The sequence below is a fragment of the Trachemys scripta genome, chromosome 1 (genome assembly GCF_013100865.1).
Source record: "Trachemys scripta elegans isolate TJP31775 chromosome 1, CAS_Tse_1.0, whole genome shotgun sequence".
NCBI classification, from domain to species: domain Eukaryota; kingdom Metazoa; phylum Chordata; order Testudines; family Emydidae; genus Trachemys; species Trachemys scripta.
Window position 1 is genome coordinate 5385998 of NC_048298.1, and position 22337 is coordinate 5408334.

Below are 22337 nucleotides of genomic sequence, written 5' to 3' on the forward strand. Positions count from 1 at the left end.
AGGAAAAGCTGGGTGCTAGCGATTCAGAAGGTGGCACTCTTACCTCCTGCTCGGTACTGAGCCAATGTGCTAGCATGATGCTGGGCACTGTGATGCTGGAGAAGCTGTTTTGCGTTGTAAGTCATTGGCCTCCCCGCTTAGTAATGGGAGATCCCATAATGCTTCTGGGCAGGAGTGATTTTCTAAGAGCCTGGCCCAATTCCCAATTCCAGTTTGGGTAATTGTGTTGTGTTATACACATTCCCTCTGCAGTTTCAAGTGCATCTAACATTCATCCCCTCCTGTCTTACAATGAGTACATAGGTTTGTTGTTCATAGGTAGACAAAAACAACAAGGAGTCTGGTGGCACCTAGGTAGACAGTTGCCACATATGAGAGAGAGAGTGTGTGTGTGAGTCAATTCCTGTATCATTATAATGTGTGTCCTCTCATGCCCCATGGGGACAAATTAACCAATGATGTTAAGAGGGGCATCTCCTGCAGATCTCTACCTCATTCTGGGGTCCAGAGAAACAGTATGTAACTATGCTATTAAAGACTGATTGGAAGTACACAGGAGGCAGAGGTTAGAATGTGTCGGCAGCCTTCATTTTGGTATTTCCTGACTGTCGAATGACCAGCCTTGGTATGTTTTTTCTGGAATTTGATATAGTTTAGAGACTGTGTGAACTATCAGACTACAAAGTGTGCTGGGGTACACCTGGGTCAGATGTGCTGGATATACATAAGGATCATTATCAAAACTTAAAACCACCCTTCCTCTCACAAGACAGTTACAATCGACAGTTCCTTGCTACAGTGGTGCTTAGAGTGCATTGTAGTTCAGTCAACAGCAGACAGTCAACTGCATGCATCTGATGAAGTGGGTTTTAGCCCACGAAAGCTTATGCTCAAATAAATTTGTTAGTCTCTAAGGTGCCACGAGTACTCCTTGTTCTTTTAGCAGACAGAGTTTCTTATCCCATAGGATCTTTGGGAAAAAGGAAGAGAAGCAGAAAGATGGCCCTCTGCTTTTAACAGACTGCATCTCAAGAAATGCCAGCTGGCTTCATGGTACAAGGCTAAATGACTGAAGGATTCTCTGCAACTGGAAAAGCTTCACAAAACAGGAGGAGGAAAATCTGCAGTAGTAAAGGTCAAAGGCCTCCCATGCCTCACCTTAAACTCATCTGATATTTCTGACACAAAGGAGGAGATCTGTTTCATGAGCCTGTCTACGCTGCTCTCGCTCCCTGTTTTCAGGAGTGTGGTGATGGCCAGAGTAGCGATGCTGCGGTTTGAGTCAGTAATCAGGTTTTCCAGGTCCAGGTTGCAGGCAGTTACTGCGGATGGGTGCTTCATGGCCACCTGGAAAGAAAGTAAATCTGGCAATAATATACTAGAGCAAGGATCAGAACATGTGCTTTCTGTTCATTCATCAGGGCCTAGTGCTTACAGAACAAACTGGCCACATATACGTAGGCCATGGCTGTCAGCAGGGACCTCACCAGAGACCCCTTTGAGCTTCAAACACACAGGCCTCAGGCTCTCACTTGAGCTGCAGAAATAACACCTTTAACTGTAAATAGCAGGTAGTTACAACTAGCGGAGCCAGCAGTAGAGGGAGACATGGTTCCATGTCCTACGCCAGCGCAGGACACTTGGAAGGGTTGGTTCGTGTTGTAAGCACTGGTGTGGCTCTATTTATGTGTTCCTAGTCTTTGCAGTTTGCCAACTTGAAATCAGGCCAGATTACCGCTTTACTCACCCCATACTCTTCCAATTCAGAAACTATATACAGGCAGCCAAATCACGAGAGTTAGAAATTAACGCTTTGTACCCCAAACTTCAGAATCCCAACAACTTTCCTATGGTAGAAAGCACTGATTTACAGCCATAGCAGATAACAAGTTATCCAACTATAAAAGTGTCAGGAGTCCCTTGGTCCATAACTGAGCATCATTAGCCTGACTACTATTGGATAGTTTTTTGTTGTAGTGGAAGGCTGATCTATCAGCATGAAGAGACTGCTCTTACAGTAATCGCATGAGTAACAGCCCTACTTCCTTAGGAAACATCTTTCCGCACAGAAGTTTGGTTTCCTTCAATGCTTTGCTTTGCACACCAAGATTTATACCTGAACACTTGTTTAAGAGATCTCAGAAACTCACCTTGTTAAGGGTCCTTACAGCTGCATATCTCAAGACAGGTTTGGGAGAACTACAGAAGAGCTGCAACACTGAAAATAAAACATTTAGAGAAGTGACTTATGATGCAGGAGTTTACAGAGTAGTGTGTTTCAACAGACGCTGGCTTCCAATGCTGCAAATCCAGACACTAACATGCTTGGGAGAAAAGACCAATAATCCTTGTGACCAGGATACACTTCAAGAGCGCAGCAGAGAACTACTTCAGGTGACACACAAGGGGTAACAGGTTCTGGATGATGCAGGAGAACTACCACACTCCAGTACATTGAGAGTGAAACACACAACACACAAGCACTACACAATTCAAGTCAGTTTCATCCACAGCAGATGCTGAGAAAGAGATACACCTTGAAGAAGCAGGGGCAACTAGAGAGAGAAGGATGTCCAGTGGTCCGCACACATAGGTTGGCTCTACTGTTGGGGCATTTAAAGGTTCTAGTCAAATATGTATTGCTATCTATCTCCTCATACTGTTACATTCACCATCCATGAACAGTTTCCTAGTCTCCCAATTCAATTAAAATTTCACCTCCCAGTTTTCAGCTTATTTCAAAGACCTGAGCTTTTCTACCACCTGGAGTTCATATCTATCAATCCACCCTTCTCAAAATCTTCCTCTCTCCCCTGGCTTCCCTCAGTCAGGGAGAGGATAAAGTACTCAGTCCCTTTTTGGTGACCAGTCTCTTGACCCTCCTCTCCAAAGCCCAAGTCATTTCCCATTCAATTGTTTCTAATTGAGGAGAGAGTCAGAAAAAATTACAGTTGCAGATATGTGAAAGAAAATGTATTCTTAGTAGTAGTTAATATTTTAATGTATAGGTATAATAGACGTTACACTTCAATTTCTTGGTTCTGTGTTCTGCCACCTTGCCTATCCTTAGCCCTACAGTATGACAAACCAAACATACCCTGATCTCCTTCACCTTTAAAATATCTTAGCCAACAAATATTGCAGCAATAAAGTCTTTCCAGAACATCCCAGCAGCAGAGGGCACAAAGGGTTCATTCCTTGACTGACCTGACACAGCTGGAGCCAGCTCCCTTGGTGTGCAGTTTGGAAGATGGATGATTGCAGAGGCAGCTTCATAAATAACCATCTCATGTTTATTTCGCAGGCAGCTCTCAATGAAGTCAAACAATGGACTTTCGTGCCTGCCAACGAAATGGAGCGCACATAATTTCAAACAGAGGCACTCTATTTCTTAGTAACATGATGAAATGTTTATAAACAAGTTCTGCTGTGACACTACATGGATCTCTTATCTGGGAACAGATATGCAAAATTTTTTTTTTACACTAAAGTCATAAGTTACAGTATTGACTCTGCTAGAACATAGCTCAAATCATTCACATTACCATGTTTCCCTACTTACAATACTAGACTAATTTTGGATACCCAATAGCACACTATAGTATGGTTCTAATAGCTAGTATATTAATCTCTAAATTTGTCCAAACACCCATTCAATCTTTAACAAGTCAGGGATACATTTAGAAGAGAAACATCTTGATATTTATTGTAGGCCACATCCAGTAAGCAACAATTTTCACTGATAAAGGACCTTCAATCCAGAATTTAAAGTCCTAAACAGTACAACCTTTATTCTACTAGGATGACTAATCAGAGATGGAAAGAGACCTCTGATCAACCAGTCCATCTCTCTACCAGTACAGATAGATTCTTAATGGATTTTTTTATTGCTGTCTAATCTTGTTTTAAGCGTCCCAAATACACCTCTACCCCAATATAACGTGACCCGATATAACACGAATTCAGATAAAACACAGTAAAGAAGTGCTCCAGGGGGGCGGGGCTGCGCACTCCGGCAGATCAAAGCAAGTTCGATATAATGCGGTTTCACCTATAACGCTGTAAGATTTTTTTGGCTCTCGAGGACAGCGTTATATTGGGGTAGAGGTATAGCAGGGGCTCCCCAATTCCCTTGGGAGACTCTGTCACAATGAAAAAGCACATGGTCAGGAAGCTTTTTTTTTTTTTTTTTTTTTTTTTTTTAATTCAGTCTAATCTATCCCTTTACTCCTAGTTACACTCTGTTGTTACCCCAAGTTGTTTCTCTATTCTTAGTATTTATATACCACCCTATTTTTAGATGGTTGATTCTCCTCTTACCCCTCTTCAGACTCTTTCAGAAGCCGGCTGGCAATTCGGATCAGCATGCAGTATGCAAATTGAGATTTCAGTCCAGATTTGGTGAATTTATTCAGCATCTTGGAAACTGCAAGGCGATCATTCTTCCTGAGGTGGTAAAGCAGCCCCAATGCATGATACTACAAAATCAGAGGGAAAATAGGATATACATATAAGGACAGTCCCTAACGAAAACTAAATACCTTAAATACATGTTCTCTTAGGAAGGATTTGATATTATCACGTTTTCTGAGTGCAACAAGTAATCAGACCAGCTATTTCCTAAAAGTACCTTGTCATCTTTATATGAAAACAAGTTACTCACAAATGACTAGAACTACAGTTCCAGCTGTTCCCACATGGTCCTTAAGGGTAAGGCTGTCAGAACCAGATATTAGAGAGGGAAAGATCTATAAAACCAACCTGTCCACCACCCTGACAGGGCTTGCCACTGGAACATCAAATGTACCCGTTTACAAAACCAGGCTGCATAGAAATAATATGTGCATTTCCAATGCACCTTCTATCTGAGGGGCTCCCAACTGCTTTACAAACATCAAATAACCCTGCAAATACCCTTGAGGCAGTTAAGTATTATCCTCATTTTATAAAGTAATCCCAAAGTGGGATTGCTTTATTTTGCCTTCTAATTACTGCCCAAGCTTCTTCTCCAGAGTAGATTAATTTATATTACGGCTGTCAAGTGATTAAAAAAATGAATTACAATTAATTGCACTGTTAAACAATAATAGAATACCATTTATTAAAATATTTTTGGATGTTTCTACATTTTTAAATATATTGATTTCAATTACAACACAGAATACAAAGTATACAGTGCTCACATTATATTTATTTTATTACAAGTATTTGCACTGTAAAAAAAAATATTTTTCAATTCACCAAATACAAGTACTGTAGTGCAATCTCTTTATCATGAAAGTCAAACTTACAAATGTAGAATTATGTAAAAAAAAAAAAAAAAAAAAAAACTGTATTCAAAAATTAAACAATGTAAAATTTTAGAGCTTGCAAGTCCACTCAGTCCTACTTCTTGTTCATCCAATCAAGTTTGTTTACAATGCAGGAGATAATGCTGCCCTTTTCTTGTTTACAATGTCATCTGAAAGTGAGAACAGGTGTTCTCATGGCACTGTTGTAGCCGGCGTTGCAAGATATTTACATGCCAGATGCGCGAAAGATCCATATGTCCCTTCGTGCTTCAACTACCATTCCAAGGGACATGCGTCCATGCTGATGATGGATTTTGCTCAATAATGATGGAAAGCAGTGTGGACTGACACATGTTCATTTTCATTATCTGAGTCAGATGTCACCAGCAGATGACTGATTTTCTTTTTTGGTGGTTCGGGTTCTATAGTTTCCGCATCAGAGTGTTGCTCTTTTAAGACTTCTGAAAGCATATTCGACACCTCGTCCCTCTCAGATTTTGGAAAGCACTTCAGAGTCTTTAATCTCGGGTCGAGTGCTGTAGCTATCTTTAGAAATCTCACATTGGTACTTTCTTTGTGTTTTGTGAAATCTGCAGTGAAAGTGTTCTTAAAATGAACAACATGTGCTGGGTCATCATCCGAGACTCTTGTAACATGTAATATATGGCAGAATGTGGGTAAAACGGAGCAGGGGACATACAATTCTCTCCCAAGGATTTCAGTCACAATTTAATTAATGCATTTTTTTTTAAACGAGCATCATCAGCATCGAAGCATATCCTCTGGAATGGTGGCCGAAGCATGAAGGGGCATACGAATGTTTAGCATATCTGGCACGTAAATATCTTTCAATGCCGGCTACAAAAGTGCCATGCAAATGCCTGTTCTCACTTTCTGGTGACACTGTAAATAAGAAAGCGGCAGCATTATCTGCTGTAAATGTAAACAAACTGGTCTGTCTTAGCGATTGGCTGAACAAGAAGTAGGACTGCATGGACTTGTAGGCTCTGAAGTTTTACATAATTGTACTCAAAAACAAAACAATGTAACAACAACAAAATCTACATTTGTAAGTTGCACTTTCACAACAAAAAGACTGCACTACAGTACTTGTATGAGGTGAACTGAAAAATACTATTTCTTTTGTTTATCATTTTACAGGGCAAATATTTGTAATAAAAATAATATACACTTTGATTTCAATTACAACACCAAATATATATGAAAATGTAGAAAAAACATCCAAAATATTTAATAAATTGCAATTGGTATGCTATTGTTTAACAGTGCAATTAAAACTGCGATTAATTTTTGAGTTAATTGCGTGAGTTAACTGCAATTAATCGACATCCCTAATTTATATCAAGGCATAATAAATAGCTGAATCTGGAAAGTCACAAATCCATAGTTGTAGATGTGCATTTGGGTAAGGATCTAAATACCAACTGTTGTCAGCTCAATTATGCCCTAAATCTTCAATGATTATTTTTACATGTCCTAGCTCCCTGAGAGACTTATTTAAAAACTGTCCCTATACAAACACACAAACAGATCTCTTAAAAAGGCCAGACTTAGGGTCTTTCCAGTAGTCCTGACAGTAAGTTTTCTAAAAAAAAAAAAAAAAAAAAAAAAAAAAGATGTAGGGATTTTTTGGTTTGATCCATTGAGATTAATCCCTGAAAAGATTTCAAATTCAAAACAAAACTCCTATCTGGACTGGTCACGAATTCAGCAAAATAAGATCCCAACCACCAGAGAAAATTACTGGGGAAAATGTAGAGGTATATACCAAACTGCACATATAATTAAGAAGCTAACATTGTAAGTGTGGAGAAACTGCATATAGTTTTTTTTAATACTCATTTTTAACCATTTCCTAAAAAAGAAAAGGATGCCTACTTTTGCTGAAAGTCCATGTGTTTTTAAAAATTGTCCATTAGTTTGAATGGCAAGTTAGAGGCAATTTTCTAAGTGTAATCACGTTGACTGGTGTCATGAATTTTACTAATTGCAATAATTAAATGATAATTGCTTCAATAACTTAACATTTTCTGCTACTTACAGTGATTAGTGACACTGAATGAACAAATGAATAGGGTCCTGAACCTGTAATGTGTTGCATGATGATGGATCCCTTCACTCACGCTCTCCCACATAAGTTAATAGACATCTGCCCACATCACATGGCAGGATCAGGGCCTAAGGGTAGTGCTTCCTGTTATTTAAGCATTGTTCTATCAGCTAAGTTAAGCTCTGAAATACGGACCCCATGGACTTATTAAAAAAATTACAGAAAACCACAAGCATGGTATAGCATGTTTACAGCACTCATGATACACCAACCTTATGTTCGGAAACATACCTGCACCATGATGTTGTCACTAGAAGCAGCTTCTTGGGCTTCGTTGATCCACCGTTTGACCACATCATAACTTATCTTCATCATGTGCTAGGAGTAGAAACAAAGAATATTATAAACTAACCAACGACACTGACTTTTACTAGCACCTTTTTAATAATGATAATTTACTGGGAAGTTTTAAGAAAAATTACTAGCATAAACCATGATCTATCTATCTAGGACTCTGCTCCAAGCCATTGAGACAAAGCGATAAGATCCCCTGCAATAACTAATTTGTATTTTGCATTCTGTTAAATGTTGACACCTGCACATAAAAGCAACTAAGAATTGGGGGCTTTTGTTAATGTTGGAAAGAGAGGAGAAAGCACCCTACCCCTTTAGCCCCATAAAAAGCTTTAATACTGGCCACAAATTCAACTTTTTGTTCTAACTTTCAAGGCCCTGCACAACTCTACTCCTGCCTACCTATTGGGCCTTGTGTATCATGCTCCTCCTCTCTCTCTTTGCTCTACTGAAGACACCAGCCTTATTTCCCTACATGTCCTCCTCCCACTGCCTTCCTTACGTGCATCTCCCAATCCCAGGGACTGCTGCCCTGGGCTGAGGGAGTACAATGGGACCCTGCTGGGGCCATCGCTTCCCCCCAGCACACAAAACTGCAGTGAGATCCTCCAAACTCTGGGGCATAGGACCCATGTGATGCCTCCCCTCCCACCCATGTGGGTTGCTGAGAGGAACCAGCCAGAGTCTCTAGCTGGTAGGGGCAGAACCAACCCAAGCAGGGGCCTTTGGACCTCTGCACATTCAGAGAACTATACAGTTTTAATTGGCCTTTCTTTGCCCTGCGCTGATCGGCTGTTTGCACCAACCTTCTTCCTCCCTCACAGTATATTCACCTCAGCTTCACTTACCAGCTGCCCCTCTTATCCTCTTCTCCCCTGCCCCCCTCATACACCTTCCCTTCTGCTGTCTTTCCATTTACTTGATCTCCTCCTTAGTAAAATCACATACCAAAAAATTGTGGAACTAACCTGACATTTGCAACCACCACATAGAACTCACCAGCAGAGTGAACAATCACTTTCCCCATACTGAGTGTCTGTCTATTTAGCCTGTATGCTCTTTGGGGCAGGGACCGTCTCCCACTCCGTGCTGGTACAGTGCCTAACACAATGGGGCTCTATGCTTGGGTGGCTCTTAGGCACTACCATAATAAAGATGGTGAATACAAAATACAATACAGCGAGTCAGGCCCTCACCCTCATTTTCCCCCTGCACCACGCCAAGCACCTTCTCCCACCCAACACTGCTTAAGAGGAGAAGGGAGGGAGATTACAATACAAATATAAAGCTAATTCCTTCCTCCTATGCTCCCAATGTAACTTGTCCCTCTATGTTCGTCTTGCACCGGAGGGTTATCAGGCCAGAGCACATTAGTGGTTGTACAGCACCAAGCATGCTTGTTGGTACTTAAATAACAACAGAATTGATCAACATTTCTCATTTATTCAGAGGCACAGGTGGGCGCAGCACTTGCAAACATGCAGGGAGACCAGGTCCCTGCCCAGAGGAGCTAATGCTCTAAATTAAATCCAAACACGAAATGAGCTATTAAGATATGGAATAGAAGTAGTTAGTGCTAAGGAAGAAGCTTGCTTGGGGCATGGGAAGTGAAAGGCAGAAATCCCAAAGTAGGGGAAGACAGGACTAGGCAAAGAGAAGGGGAATAGGAGGAGGAACAATAACTAAGATGTAGGCAGGGCAGAGCTATGCATAGAACACACAACCCTTCCCTGTCATAACTAAATAAACCAGATTAATGTAATGCTATTTCTGCACTTACTAAGGAAGATACTAGAGCCGAACTCGATACACTGGGGACTTTATCCACAATGGCCTGCTTCATGTACCTCTCAATGGCCTGCAACATTGTACCCTATGAAAGGAAAGAAAAGCAACACGTGATGTTCATTTCTGGAAGCAGGATGTGACCAATGCATTAACCAATGTAATTTCAAAGAGACACAAAAATATACATAGTATTTGCATATATTTACAAATACAACAAAGGAACAGAACATGCACCTTGAAGATGGCACCTTCAGGCTGCTTTAATGACATTACAGTCAATCCTTGCAACATGCACCTCTGTGAGGTAGCCAAGCAGAGTGTGCTTGCTCCCCAGAAGTTAAGATGACCAAAGCTACAGAGCAAGGCAGTGTTGGAGCTGGAATTAAAACTCCAAAATTCTTGTCTCCTAATCCCATGTTCCTCCTGCGAGCCAAGATGCTTCTCTGTGGAGTTAGAGAGAAGTTTTGGCACATCTTTTTGAGTGTTAAAACTAGATCTAAACCTGATTCTTTAAAAACAGTTCCGCCCAAAGAGGCTGCTCATTACTCCCACAGGACATTCTGCAAAAGAGATGTTCCTCTTTTCCAGACCCACCCAAACTGATTCTCTCCCTCACTCATGGGATTGTTCTGTACTTACATCAGTGATTCTGCAGAGAGCTCTAATGGCCGGGCCTCGGTATACATCTTCCTTCCCAGTCATGTCTTTGGTCAAACTAGAATAATTAAAACAGATTGTTAATATCATCATTATTATATTATTAAATATTTATATAATGGTACCACATGCCTTCTAAAAAACATAGCTTGTTATTTTTATAAGCCATCATTCAAGTTATCACCATGTCATTGCTAAAACCCACTATTGGCTAGAGAGCACATGTGAGTCATTTGAAAATTATTGACATTGGCGCTACAGACCAGAAGTACAGAAATCCATAATACAGAACCTAAACTAAAAAGATTCCATTACCATAAGCCTAGGACTTGATTTTTTTGGACAAGATTGGCTGTCCTATTGTATTCTTGTTTCCTCTAGCTCCATGGATTTTGACACTAAAAACGACATGCTTAATGGCTAATTTGTTAGATTTACTAGTCAAAAATATTACTTCTTTCCAACTGCCAAGCTACCAGTTCTATCTAGGATCTGAAAATCTGTCTGGCTCTTACACTAGTTACATACGGTAACAAAGATTCTGTGGCCAGAACCTGACACTTCTGTTGATGAAGTCAGTCAGACTATAACCCATTTCAATTTCCCACAGCTGCAGTGTCTCTGTAGGGTGAACAGGAAGGTACAAGCTTGTTTTTGTCAGAAACATTAAGCAGTTATGACAGGGAGAAGATATGCTTAGCAAGAAATAATAATTTTATGCTTTAGTCACTTTTCTGTTTACAACCACAGCTTAAAAGAAGTTAATAGAGTTCACTTTGTAGATCTGATGATGTGTCTGATTTCATAGAACATGTTTAGTTTCCCTGGCTGTCCATTTTATACAGATCAGGGAGCCAACCTTGTGAAAAATGCAGCAGCTGAAGTAACAATACAGTAACATTTAATTATTTGCTTTAGAAACCTGTAGTTGGATTTTTCTAATACCTGCTGGTGACAATGATGACATCCTCAGAAATGTTGGCCATCTCTTTGATAGTAAGGTAGCACATTCTTCTTAAGGTTTGCTGTGGGAGTTTATCACAAAAAGCATTAAGACTTGCCTACTTAGAAACAATACTTAACTCTAGTTACTATACACAAATACTCCTCCCTCTACCCTCCAATTATATGATCTTAAAAATAACACTAACCACTGTAGCAACTTTCATAGAACACTGCTTATACAGAGACTAGAAACTTGGAAGCTACACACTTCTGCTAACAGGGTTCCCGCCATGTTTCATGTTATTGCCCAAATCCATAGAATAACTTGGCTAGTACAATATGCCTGTCCACACTGGTGAGGCAAACTACGCTAGAATACAGTTAGTTTAGCCTGTATACTTCTGATACCAGCATACAATTTTTGTGAAACTTGCTAAAGTGGTTATTCATTTTTCAAGGTTAAATTTTTGGGGGTATTTTAATCTACAGTAGATAGAGTTTTAACAGAACAAGTTTTGACCCTTCATTATAATTAAGTTAAATCAAAGCAATATTACTTTAAATGGGACCCTCTGCAGATCATAGAGAACAGCAAGAGATTTCACTGGTTAGCCATGACAGAAATCACATTTTAAACTGTTCAGTACTGAGATAGTCGCTCATATTGTGTATTATAATTAATTAGAAACTTTTCAACAAGACTCCCCATTTCCAATTTTTAAATGGAAGAAACATGCATAAAAGATCAATGATTTACACTCTAAATAGAACTATTTGAAGGCAAATGATGAAGCCTAATAGGCTCACAGTACAAGAGAAATTGGTATTGCAGAATCCGGATTTAAGAAAGGTCACAAAAATCTGTCATTTGTGATATTTTGCATCTGGGCAGAAGCACTCTGAAGCACCTGACACTGACTGTCAGAAGATGGGATACTGGGCTAGATGGACCATTGGTCTGACCCAGTTTGGCCATTCTTATGTTCTTATAAAGTTGCTTATAAAACTTTCCCTATACACTATAAAAACCAGTAAGTTAGGATTCTAGCAGAGATGAAAGACACCCATCAGACTCCGTCCACCCCTGAGAAGATACGATTTTCCCATGCTTCGTCAGAGAAAATTCGGTTACTAACCTTCCATAACTGTTGTTCTTCGACACGTGTTGCTCATGTCCATTCCAATGTAGGTGTGTGCTCGCCCTCAGCACCACCGCTGGAAAGTTTTTCCCTCAGGGTATTTGTTGTGTTGACCCTGTTGCCCCCTTAAGTCGTGCTCTCAAGCACCAGAATAAAGGGCCCTGCCAACCCGCCACTTCCTCAGTTCCTTCTTGCAGACTAACTCCGACAGAGGGGTAGGAGGGTGGGTTTTGGAATGAACATGAGCAACATATCTCAAACAACAACAGTTATGGAAGGTTAGTAATCGTTTTTTTCTTCGAGTGCTTGCTCATGTCCATTCCAAAGTAGCTGACTGCCAAGCATGTGTAGGAGGTGGGTTTGGAGTTCATTGACAAGCAGGTTGTAGCACTGCTCTGCCAAATCCAGCGTCATCTCTGGCCTGCTGAGTGATGGCATAGTGAGACGCAAAAGTGTGGACCGAAGACAAAATTGTTGCTCTACAGATGTCCTGGATAGGAACCTGTGCCATGAATGCGCATTGTGACCACCCAAGCCTTGGAGTGGGCTGCCGAGTCTGCTGCACACAGGGATGCCTGCAGGGACGCCTTTGCCACGGCCATGCCTTCTTCTATGAGAGTCATGAATTCTCGTCTTGCTTCCTGAGGCAGCAACTCCTTAAACTTTTTCTCAGAGTCCCAGGAGTTGAAATGATACCTGCTCAGGAGTGCCTGCTGGTTGGTAATCCTGAGCTAGAGACCCGCTGTCAAATAGACCTTCCTCCCAAAAAGGTCTAACTTTTCGGCATTCTTGGCCTTCAGTGTTGGTTCCTGTTGGCCCTGCCTTTCCCGCTCGTTGGCGGCCAACGCCACCAACAAACTCAGTGGTGGGTGCGTGTACAGGAACTCAAACTCTTTTGCTGGGAAAAAAAATATTTCCTCTCAGTCCTTTTTGCCATCGGCTGCAGGGACGCCAGGGTCTGCCACAGAACCTTGATGGGGTCCATGGCTGCATCGTTCAGGGCAGTGCAACTCTTGCAGGGCCCATTGCTGTCAATATGTCCACAAGAGAGTGGGAGGATTCCCTAATTTCCTCCACCTGGATCCCCAGGTTTTGAGTTACCCTCCTTAGAAGCTCTTGATGTGCCTTATAATCCTCCTGCGAAGGCACATCATCAGTTCTTGCGACTGCCTCACTGGGGAAGAGGAGGATGCTTGGACAGGCTCTGCTCTTTGCCCTCGGCACCATCCGGATCCTGTGGTGACATTTCATGATACATGGCACTGGCCTTGGTACCGGAGCCTGGATCATGTTCTGGTGGTAGAGGTTGTCCAGGCTCCTAAGCCACCGAACATGACCTCCTGGAACGGGACCATGGTTGCACTGGGAATGCCACTGCACGGGGAACTGCCACTGCCCCGGTGGCCACGCCACTGGTGGGACCCCTTGACTTGGGTCCACCGCCAGACAGTATCTAGACTGGCAGTGTCAGCTCTTTTGCAAGATGTAAGACTCCACCTCTGAGTCCATCTCTGAGGATCCCTCCAGAGACCAGGCTGTAGCAGTGCTGAACAGTGCTGGTGAACAGTGCCGGGAGGAAGAGGACAGGGACTGAGCCATCACAGCTATCTTTTGCGGAGGGTCTGTCCGGTTTGGCCAATGTACATGGCAGAGGGGCACCAGAATAAATGGACACAAATCGGACATCAGGAATGGTAACATACATAAGCCAGTAAGTGAACACTTCAATCTCCTTGGTCATTCTATTACAGATTTAAAAGTCACTATCATTGAACAAAAAAAACTTCAGAAACAGACTTCAAAGAGAAACAGCAAGAACTAAAATTCATTTGCAAATTCAACTCCATTAATCTGGGCTTGAATAGGGACTGGGAGTGGCTGGCTCATTACAGAAGCAGCTTTTCCTCTCCTGGAATTGACACCTCCTCATTTATTATTGGGAGTGGACCACATCCACCTTGATTGAACTGGCCCTGTCAACACTGGTTCTCCACTTGCGAGGTAACTCCCTGCTCTCCATGTGTCAATATATAATGCCTGCATCTGTAACTTTCACTCTATGCATCCGAAGAAGTGAGGTTTGTACTCACGAAAGCTTATGCCCAAATAAATCTGTTAGTCTTTAAGGTGCCACCAGACTCCTTGTTGTTTTTGTAGATACAGACTAACACGGCTACCCCCTGATACTTGATACAATCAACTATATACACCAAGAGTAGAGAGATTCCGCTGGGGAGTACTTGCAGAAGTAAGAACGAAACGCAGTTCCAGCAACTGTCACGGGCTGAAAGAAGAAACTGAGGGGGTGGTAAGTCAGCAGGGCCCTTTATACCAGAGCTATGAGTGTGACTCCAGGGGCGCCAGAGCTGACCTGACAGGTACTACTGATGGAAAAAACTTTCCTGCGGCAGTGCTTGGGGTGAGCACACACCTACATTGGAATGGACATGAGCAAACACTTGAAGACGAACATATCAGATATTAAATGAACAGATTTAAAAGTTTATTAGATAATATTTGAAAAATAAACGATACAGAAAATTTGAAGTGTCAGTTATTGGTCATTGGGGGTAACATACAGCGTATAGGGGGATGTTAGTATTTTGGTGTTGGGCAGCACACATAATATATACAGACTGTAATGTCCCCAATGGAGGGGGGGGGGGAGAAATGGTGGGCGGGACCAAGATACAGCCGACAAGCGGTGAGGGTCCATCACTCATACAGAAAGCAGAGACAGTCATGGGTATAAGTAAGTGGGCTGGGTAATGGGGATGGGGTGACCCTCACGTGGTGGGATTCAGTTAGGTTCGGTGGATTCAGGGCTCACAGGATAAAGTCCAGCGGGGGGGGGGTTTATAGGTCTCTTCCCCCTTGTGGGTGCACTAGGTCTCCCCGGCTCACTCCCGGTATTGGTGGTGGCCGGTGATGTGCTCTGTGTAGATGTCCCGAGACCAACGAATAGTGTCCTACTACATACATCTTAGCCAAAAACTTAACCCAATGCTTTGAGAACATTCTAATCCCTTTACTTTTAGCAGGTTTACCCATGAGTCAAAGGAATGCTGGCTCCTTTCTAAGGAATGCTGGACCTCTAGTCTGTAAACAACACTATCTTAATTTTGAAAGGCAAGAAACTAAGGCCCATATTGGGCTTTCAAATTGAGCACATTCCTCTATCTAAGGTACTTATATCAGAGCAATGGGACCATATATGAACACCTCACAATTTCTGCTACTATCAGAGGGTTCACAAAGATCCCACTGAGGGTACAACGCAGCCAAAAGCACATGAAACATTTTTCCTTAAATACAGAGACTTACATCATTAGACTGAAATAATCTGGTCATTGCAAAGAATGCTTCTGTGGCTTCAGTAGTTCCGAAATGTTCACCCTAAGGATAACATGCAAGCAGCAGATGTAAGAGACTAATCAAAACTTAACTACTGAACAGTTTTCTCTTTTTAGCTCTCTCTCGTCTATAATGCCCACTTAGATCCTTGAACTCCATCCTCTGTCTCTAAACCTTTTTCTCTTTTAAAATCTTTTCCCCATTTTAGAAACACTCCCTTCTTCACCTTGTGTTTCTTATAGAGCACAAGACAATCTAATTATGCTTTTTATGTAGCTTGTTTCAACAGGAGCATCATCCATACCAGCAAAGTAACAGGAACAGGGTTTGTTAACCTGTGTCCTTCTGATGTCTTTATAGCAAAAGGGGTTATGGTGTTTGTTTTAAGTTTTTGTCAACTGAGAAGAGGAGTATCCTAGGATTTCCCCAATACAAACCTGTGCTGATTCAGATACACCAGAACATGTAGGACCTTGTAATCCCTGCTGGTCACACCAGTATTAAATAGTGCCCTCTCAGTCCATATTTCATGTACTCACAGACGTTTAGGTATCTAAGCTAAACATAATTCCTCAACATGGATTCCTGTTCTCTACGTAGGCAAAGAAAGAACCATGCGACAGTCATTACCCAACCATTTTACCATTCATACTCTTGTTTAAACATGGCTATTTCTACAATGTAGAGAAGGCTCGTTCTGGCTAACATGGCGTCACTGTAAACAGGTATAAATGGGATGCAGCTCCCAGAAGTCTATCATAAAAAGTCTTAAAAGCTTCATGAGCTATGTCTCATCTCCACCAAGGAAAGCTGAAAATCAAAACTAAGATCATAACATTATATAATAGGGTTCAATTTCTGTTACCCTTAATAAGCTGCCCTCTAGACGGATAGCATAAGATACAAGTTGTTTTGCTATCGAAGTACAGTAATTCTTTCATGCTAAACTTTTTTTTAAATCAGAAAAGACTAACCCTAGGTGTGTGTTTGGGTTAGGAAGATCCACTTACCTGGTTCAGTAAGTAAAGGATCTTGGTAAGTATATGCAGACATCTTCGTGGATTTATGGGAGTCTCATTAAAGATGCGAGCCTGCAGACACAGCAGAAATATTGCATTATTGCATAATTCATTGGTAACAATTTACCAACTCACCCCATGGGATCAGGAGAACACATTTCACCCAAGCAGTCTTATTGTATACTACACCATAACATGGATGCCAATTAATAAAAGCACTTAGCTGAAAAATGGACTCAGTTTTAGACAGATGGCTGTGAAGTGATTTGAACCAGGGACTGGGTTCTAATCATATAGCCCAGGGGTCGGCAGACTTTCAGAAGTGGTGTGCCAAGTCTTCATTTATTCACTCTAATTTAAGGTTTCGCGTGCCAGTAATACATTTTAATGTTTTTAGAAGGTCTCTTTCTATGAGTCTATAATATATAGCTAAACTATTGTTGTATGTAACATAAATAAGGTTTTTAAAATGTTTAAGAAGCTTCATTTAAAATTAAATTAAAATGCAGAGCCCCCTGGTGGCCAGGACCCGGGCAGTGTGAGTGCCACTGAAAATCAGCCTGCGTGCCGCCTTTGGTGCACATGCCATAGGTTGCCTACTCCTGATATAGCCATTCAATGGCAAAGCTTGGGCATTTCTATTAATATTGGATGTCTTTGGGTTTTCTTTATGTCAGTTTAGTTTAGATTCTAAAAGTTTCCTTTCCAGCATCTGCAACCAAACACTGAAGCACTGTACTAGGGCAAGGGAACCTGACAGTGAAATTAACTAGTCCACTTTCACATTTATAGCTCTTTACATCCAAAAAAAGAGCCCCAAACACTTCACAGACCATATACATATAACTGCACTGACATATAGCTAACCACCTCTAGGGTACACAGATGTAGCCAGGTGAAGAACTCGGAAAAGCATGCTGCATGGCATGACAATAGGGACACAGAAAAGCAGCCTCTTCAGTAAGGGCCATTGGATCTTTAATGTCCATGTAAATTAAACAGGTCCTCGGTCTTCCTGGGTCCGATCTGAAAGATCCCCACACAGTAAACTGCATGTGTACTCAGTTTATTTTATCTACCCTGGAAGGATTAACTGACCATGCACCAGTTTTAACCATTGGCTGCACAAAGTTCAGGTACTTCAAACTTGTTGCTTAGGTCACTAGTGCATCCAGCCCAAAGCTATAGCAACTTTTATAATACACTTTCTGTTCATACCTCTTGAAGGACAGCACTCTTCTCCAAATGCTGAAAGGGATTGGAGCCACTACCTAAATAATAAAACAAATCATTGATGGTTACCCACATGCTAGAAGTCATGGAACTGAATACACAGAATGCCAGCTCTTAAACTTCCACAAGCTATCTCACCATGAACCCAACCCCGGTGTCACCTCCAGCTGTAGGAAGGGTAAAGGTGCTTGCATTTCTACCATGGGTGCTTGTCCCTGAATACTGCTTATAAGCTCCATCTTTTGTATCAGCTTCTGGATAGCATGTACCTGGCAAATTTGAAACCCCAGCCCTCTCTACCTGCTAAAAAAAAAAAAAAAAAAAAAAAGTAGTTTTCTGGTGCCTTCTCCCCTACCCCCGAGACTTCTGGTTGCTACAAAAAGGGGACAGGTTTCCATTCATCCACCACCAGGACCACCCTTAACCTTTGCTTTTTAGATCATCTTCTCTAGCTAATAATCCCAGTTCCTGCCTCCACAGGAGGAGTAGTCAATAGGAGGACCGTGGGCCAAATCCAGACTGTCAGATGGTTTTGAACGGACTCCAAAATCTTTTTTTGACTTATTATTGTCCTTATTGTTATTTTTGTATTATTTTCTCTGGAGTCTGGACCTTGACCAAGAAATTTGGACCTTGAAAAAAAAATAATTGACTACCCCTGCTCTACTGCTACTAAGGGTATGTCTACACTGCAGTTAGACACCCATGGTTGCCCTGTGCCTGCTGACTCAGGCTTGTAGGACTTGGGTTAAGGGGCTCTTTAATTGCAGTGTAGGCATCAGGTATGTCTACATTGCAATCAAAAACCTGCAGTTGGCCCATGCCAGCTGACTCGGGCTTGTGGGGCTCGGGTGGTAGGGCTGTTTCATTGCACTGTAGACTTCTGGGTTCAGGCTGCGAGGGTCCCAGAGCTCCCACTGCAACCTGAGCCTGGCAGTCTACACTGCAATGAAACAGCCCTGCAGCCCCAGTAAGCCCAAGCCCAAGCCAGCTGGCCCGGGTGTGGGTTTTTAAGTGCAGAACTGTATAGATATACCCATTGTGACTTAGGCTGCAGCCTAAGCTCTGGGACCCTCCCACCTCCCAAGGTTCTAGAGCCTGGGCTCCAGCCCAAGCCCAAATGGCTACACAGCAATTAAACAGCCCCTTAGCCAAGCCCAGTGAGCCCAAGTCAGCTGGCAGGGGCCAGCTGCAGGTGGCTAACTGCAGTGTAGACATGCTACTTGACACCAAGGGTAGCAGGCAACTGATAAGACTCTCGACAGTTTCATTGCTGTATGAAGGGTTATGAAGAGCAGAAGTAAAATTGTGCAGTCTTGTTAATTCTACTCTGCTGTTTGTTGGCAAAGCTCAGAGGAACAACAGTGGCAATGGAGCTGTGTCTGCAGACTTAGGAGATGACAGTTCCCTGTTGGAAGATTATCTTAAAAACTAGGTCTAGAAAAATTTGCTAAACTAACATTTACATTCTGAAAAAACTCCTGGCTTAGCTCCCCCTAGCCACTCATGAAAGCTTCCCACTCATGAGTAGATTTATTTTCCAAACTCTAGCATAATTGTCTACATGTCCACTAGACCACAAAGAATTTTACACCACCAACTGAATGATCTGTGTAGCATATGCACGTTACCATGGTAATGAGCACATAATAGACAGGGTACTTTAATTATGACGGTGAGTGTGGTATAGATGAACACGGTGATTTGAGCCCCAAACTCATTTCCTTCTCGGCCTCACTGCCGAGGGGCTGCCAACAAGATTGACTGCAGTTGCCACTCTTGCTATGTTTTATATTCATGATGTTGACTCCTGCACATTAGAGAGACAAGGTAGACAAGAATATTTTTTATTGGACCCACTTCTGTTGGGGGGATAGACAAACTTTTGAGCCACACAGAGATCTTCTTCGGGTCTGGGAAAGATACTCCCAGCGTCACAGCTAAATACAAGGCGGAACAGATGTGACACCGTGAATACCTTTCCCAGACCTAAAGAAGAGCTCTGTGTAGCTCAAAAGCTTGTCTCTTTTACCAACAGAAGTGGGTCCAATAAAAGACATTACCTCACCCACCTTGTCTCTCTAATATCTTGGGACTGACACAGCTACAATAAGAACAGATATAACTTAGTAGATAATGTTTGTACTTCACGGTCCAAGAGACACAAACAAGGCTTTCATCTCAGGGCCAAAAGACCAAACACATCATGACACTGGATCATAGTCTTTGATAGACCGAGAGACTACCTACACTGCATACCTGCCCAGTAGAAGTGAGACCAAACCATGAATGTGACAACAGCTTTATTCGGAACACCAAATGCTATTTTAAATGTCTTATGAAACAGTTTGAACATCACAGTTCCTCCAGCCCAACACACTGATGGGTTAAAACATAAGAACGGCCCATATGGGTCTGACCATTGGTCCAACTAGCCCAGCATCCTATCTTCCATCAGTGGCCAGATGCTTCAGAGAGAATGAAAGGAACAGGGCAATTATTTCCATCCTGTTTCCAGTCCCAGCATCGGGTAGTCCCAGGCTTAGGAACACCCAAAGCATTGGGTTGTTTAGCAGCGTTAATTTGACAGCATACCTCACTAGAAACTGACCCAACTGGTTCATATTTCTCTTTGGCTATGGAGAACATCCCAGCTGCGACCAGCCTGTTCCACACATGGCCTTGCAGCGTTTCTCACACGCGGCCACCGTGGGATCTTTCTGTGGCCAGAACAGCCACCTGGGTGGAGATTGGGGGGGAGGAACAGCAGCCCCTCCCTGCAGTGCCCAGCTGTTGCTCCTGGCTGCCGTGGTGTTTGCTGGTGTGACCCACACACCTCTGCCTGGGGTGCTCTGTCCCATCTCATGGCACCAAGAGATTAACGACTCTGCTCTACAGCCTTAGCGAACAGCCCGTTGGCTTTTCGCTCCTGTGGTAGCGGCTCGTGCCCTCAGCTCCAGCAATCGCAGGTCCGACCCTGCCCGCCGCCGACCCGGTTACCCAGGCACCGCCAGCGGGGGCTCAGCAGCCTCCTGGGGGGCTCCGGGCAGCACCTCTGCGGACACACGGGCTCACCGCGGGCTTTGGCCCAGGGCGGCGGGGCTCGGGTTGGGAGACATTTTCAGAGCGGCCACCAGCCCCCCGCAGCCCCCGAACCCCTGTCCTGCGCCCCCCGGGGAGGGGATAAACCTGCGACACCGGCGCCCAGCGCACTCGGGACCAGCGACTGCCCAGCGGCCCCACACGGCCCGGGGGGGGGGGGGTAGTTAGGCCCCTTCGCTCCCTATCCGACCCCCCCGGGGAGCCGAGGCGCCGGGTCCCAGCAGGAGACGGCCAGGCCAGGCCAGGCCCGCCGCGCTCTGACTGACGGGCCTGCCCGGAGCGGGGGAGCGGCAGGAACCGCTCCGGGCTGGACACGCTTCCCCTGCCCGCCCGGGCCGCAGCCCCACGCCCGTACCGGTCTCCTCGTCCTTCTTGTCGAACTTCTTAATCATCTCGGCGCCGCCCGCTCGCTTCCCTCAGCCGTGAGCCACCGCCGGAGCCGGGAGGGAGCGCCCGCCGGAAGGCCCGCCTCCCAACCCGGCAACGGGCCCCGTGACTGGCCCGTAGAGCCGCCCTTCAGCGCGTAGCCACGCGCCCGACGCCTTGTTCCACGCCCCCTTCCAGCCTGGCCGCAACCAACCATGTCCGGGACACGCCCCCTTCGCTCTCAGGAAAGTGGTGGGGGGGAAGTTCCCATTTAAAGGGACAGAGCCCATATTTAGCAAGCTTCTCCCCATAACCCTGTTCCTCTGTCAATGAGCTTCGCTTTGGAGCTGAAGCAGGGCTGGCCTCAGGTGCCAGACTGGGGGAGGGGCATCACTAGGACCCAGAGTGTAGAAAATTGTGTCTGCTGCTGGTGCATATGTATTCTCTCTGCTCTAGCTGCACAGAGATGGTGGCGTGCTGGGCTGGAGGAAGGAGGGCACAAGAGACATAACAGGCAGGCAGGAGAAAAGGGGAGAGGGAATAACAGAAAGCAGCAGGAGCTGCAGGGAGAGAGAGGAGGAGGAGTCTCTTATGTACCTCTCTAGCACCCCCGGGAGCCTGGACTGACTAATGCCAGCTTCTCCGAGAGCTTCCTGTTTCCTGCTGCTTCCCTGAACCCACTTGAGAACAGGCAGCCAACTGAAATAATAGGATCCAGTTAGGCCCCTGCAATGGTGATATCTTCCCTCACTCAGGCCCTGCTACCAGCCTGCTTATTTGTCCCCTTCAGTTGAGTGTTGAGAGCCACTCTAGCTGGCACAGAACAGCAGTCATGAGTGAAAGAAGAAAACGCCCCTCTGAGGCAGCATTCAGAAAAAGAAAGAAAGCAAAGGAAGCTTTTCTATCTAAGCCGGAAGGAGCTCTCCTGAGATACATAGACACAAATGTTCACGGTGAGCCTTCCTGCCCCAGTGAGGATGTGAGTGGTGAGGAGATGCCTGATCTTCCCGTTAGTCAG

At 43.8% G+C, this 22337-nt stretch overlaps 1 protein-coding gene across 1 annotated transcript in view; it reads right to left on the reverse strand.

Annotated features, from left to right (window-relative positions):
• COPG2 (COPI coat complex subunit gamma 2) overlaps positions 1 to 21428 on the reverse strand; it is a 34546-nt gene extending 13118 nt beyond the window's left edge. Inside the window, exons 1-12 of the mRNA XM_034763968.1 lie at positions 21309 to 21428; positions 17837 to 17889; positions 16610 to 16690; positions 15570 to 15641; positions 11107 to 11186; positions 10144 to 10219; positions 9497 to 9589; positions 7654 to 7740; positions 4321 to 4478; positions 3208 to 3341; positions 2151 to 2218; positions 1159 to 1347 (exon numbers count right to left, since the gene is read on the reverse strand). Of these exons, the coding sequence (XP_034619859.1) occupies positions 1159 to 1347; positions 2151 to 2218; positions 3208 to 3341; positions 4321 to 4478; positions 7654 to 7740; positions 9497 to 9589; positions 10144 to 10219; positions 11107 to 11186; positions 15570 to 15641; positions 16610 to 16690; positions 17837 to 17889; positions 21309 to 21345 (1128 nt within the window). The 5' untranslated portion in view covers positions 21346 to 21428. The remainder of the gene's footprint in view (positions 1 to 1158; positions 1348 to 2150; positions 2219 to 3207; positions 3342 to 4320; positions 4479 to 7653; positions 7741 to 9496; positions 9590 to 10143; positions 10220 to 11106; positions 11187 to 15569; positions 15642 to 16609; positions 16691 to 17836; positions 17890 to 21308) is intronic.
• Positions 21429 to 22337: the final 909 nt, after the last annotated feature.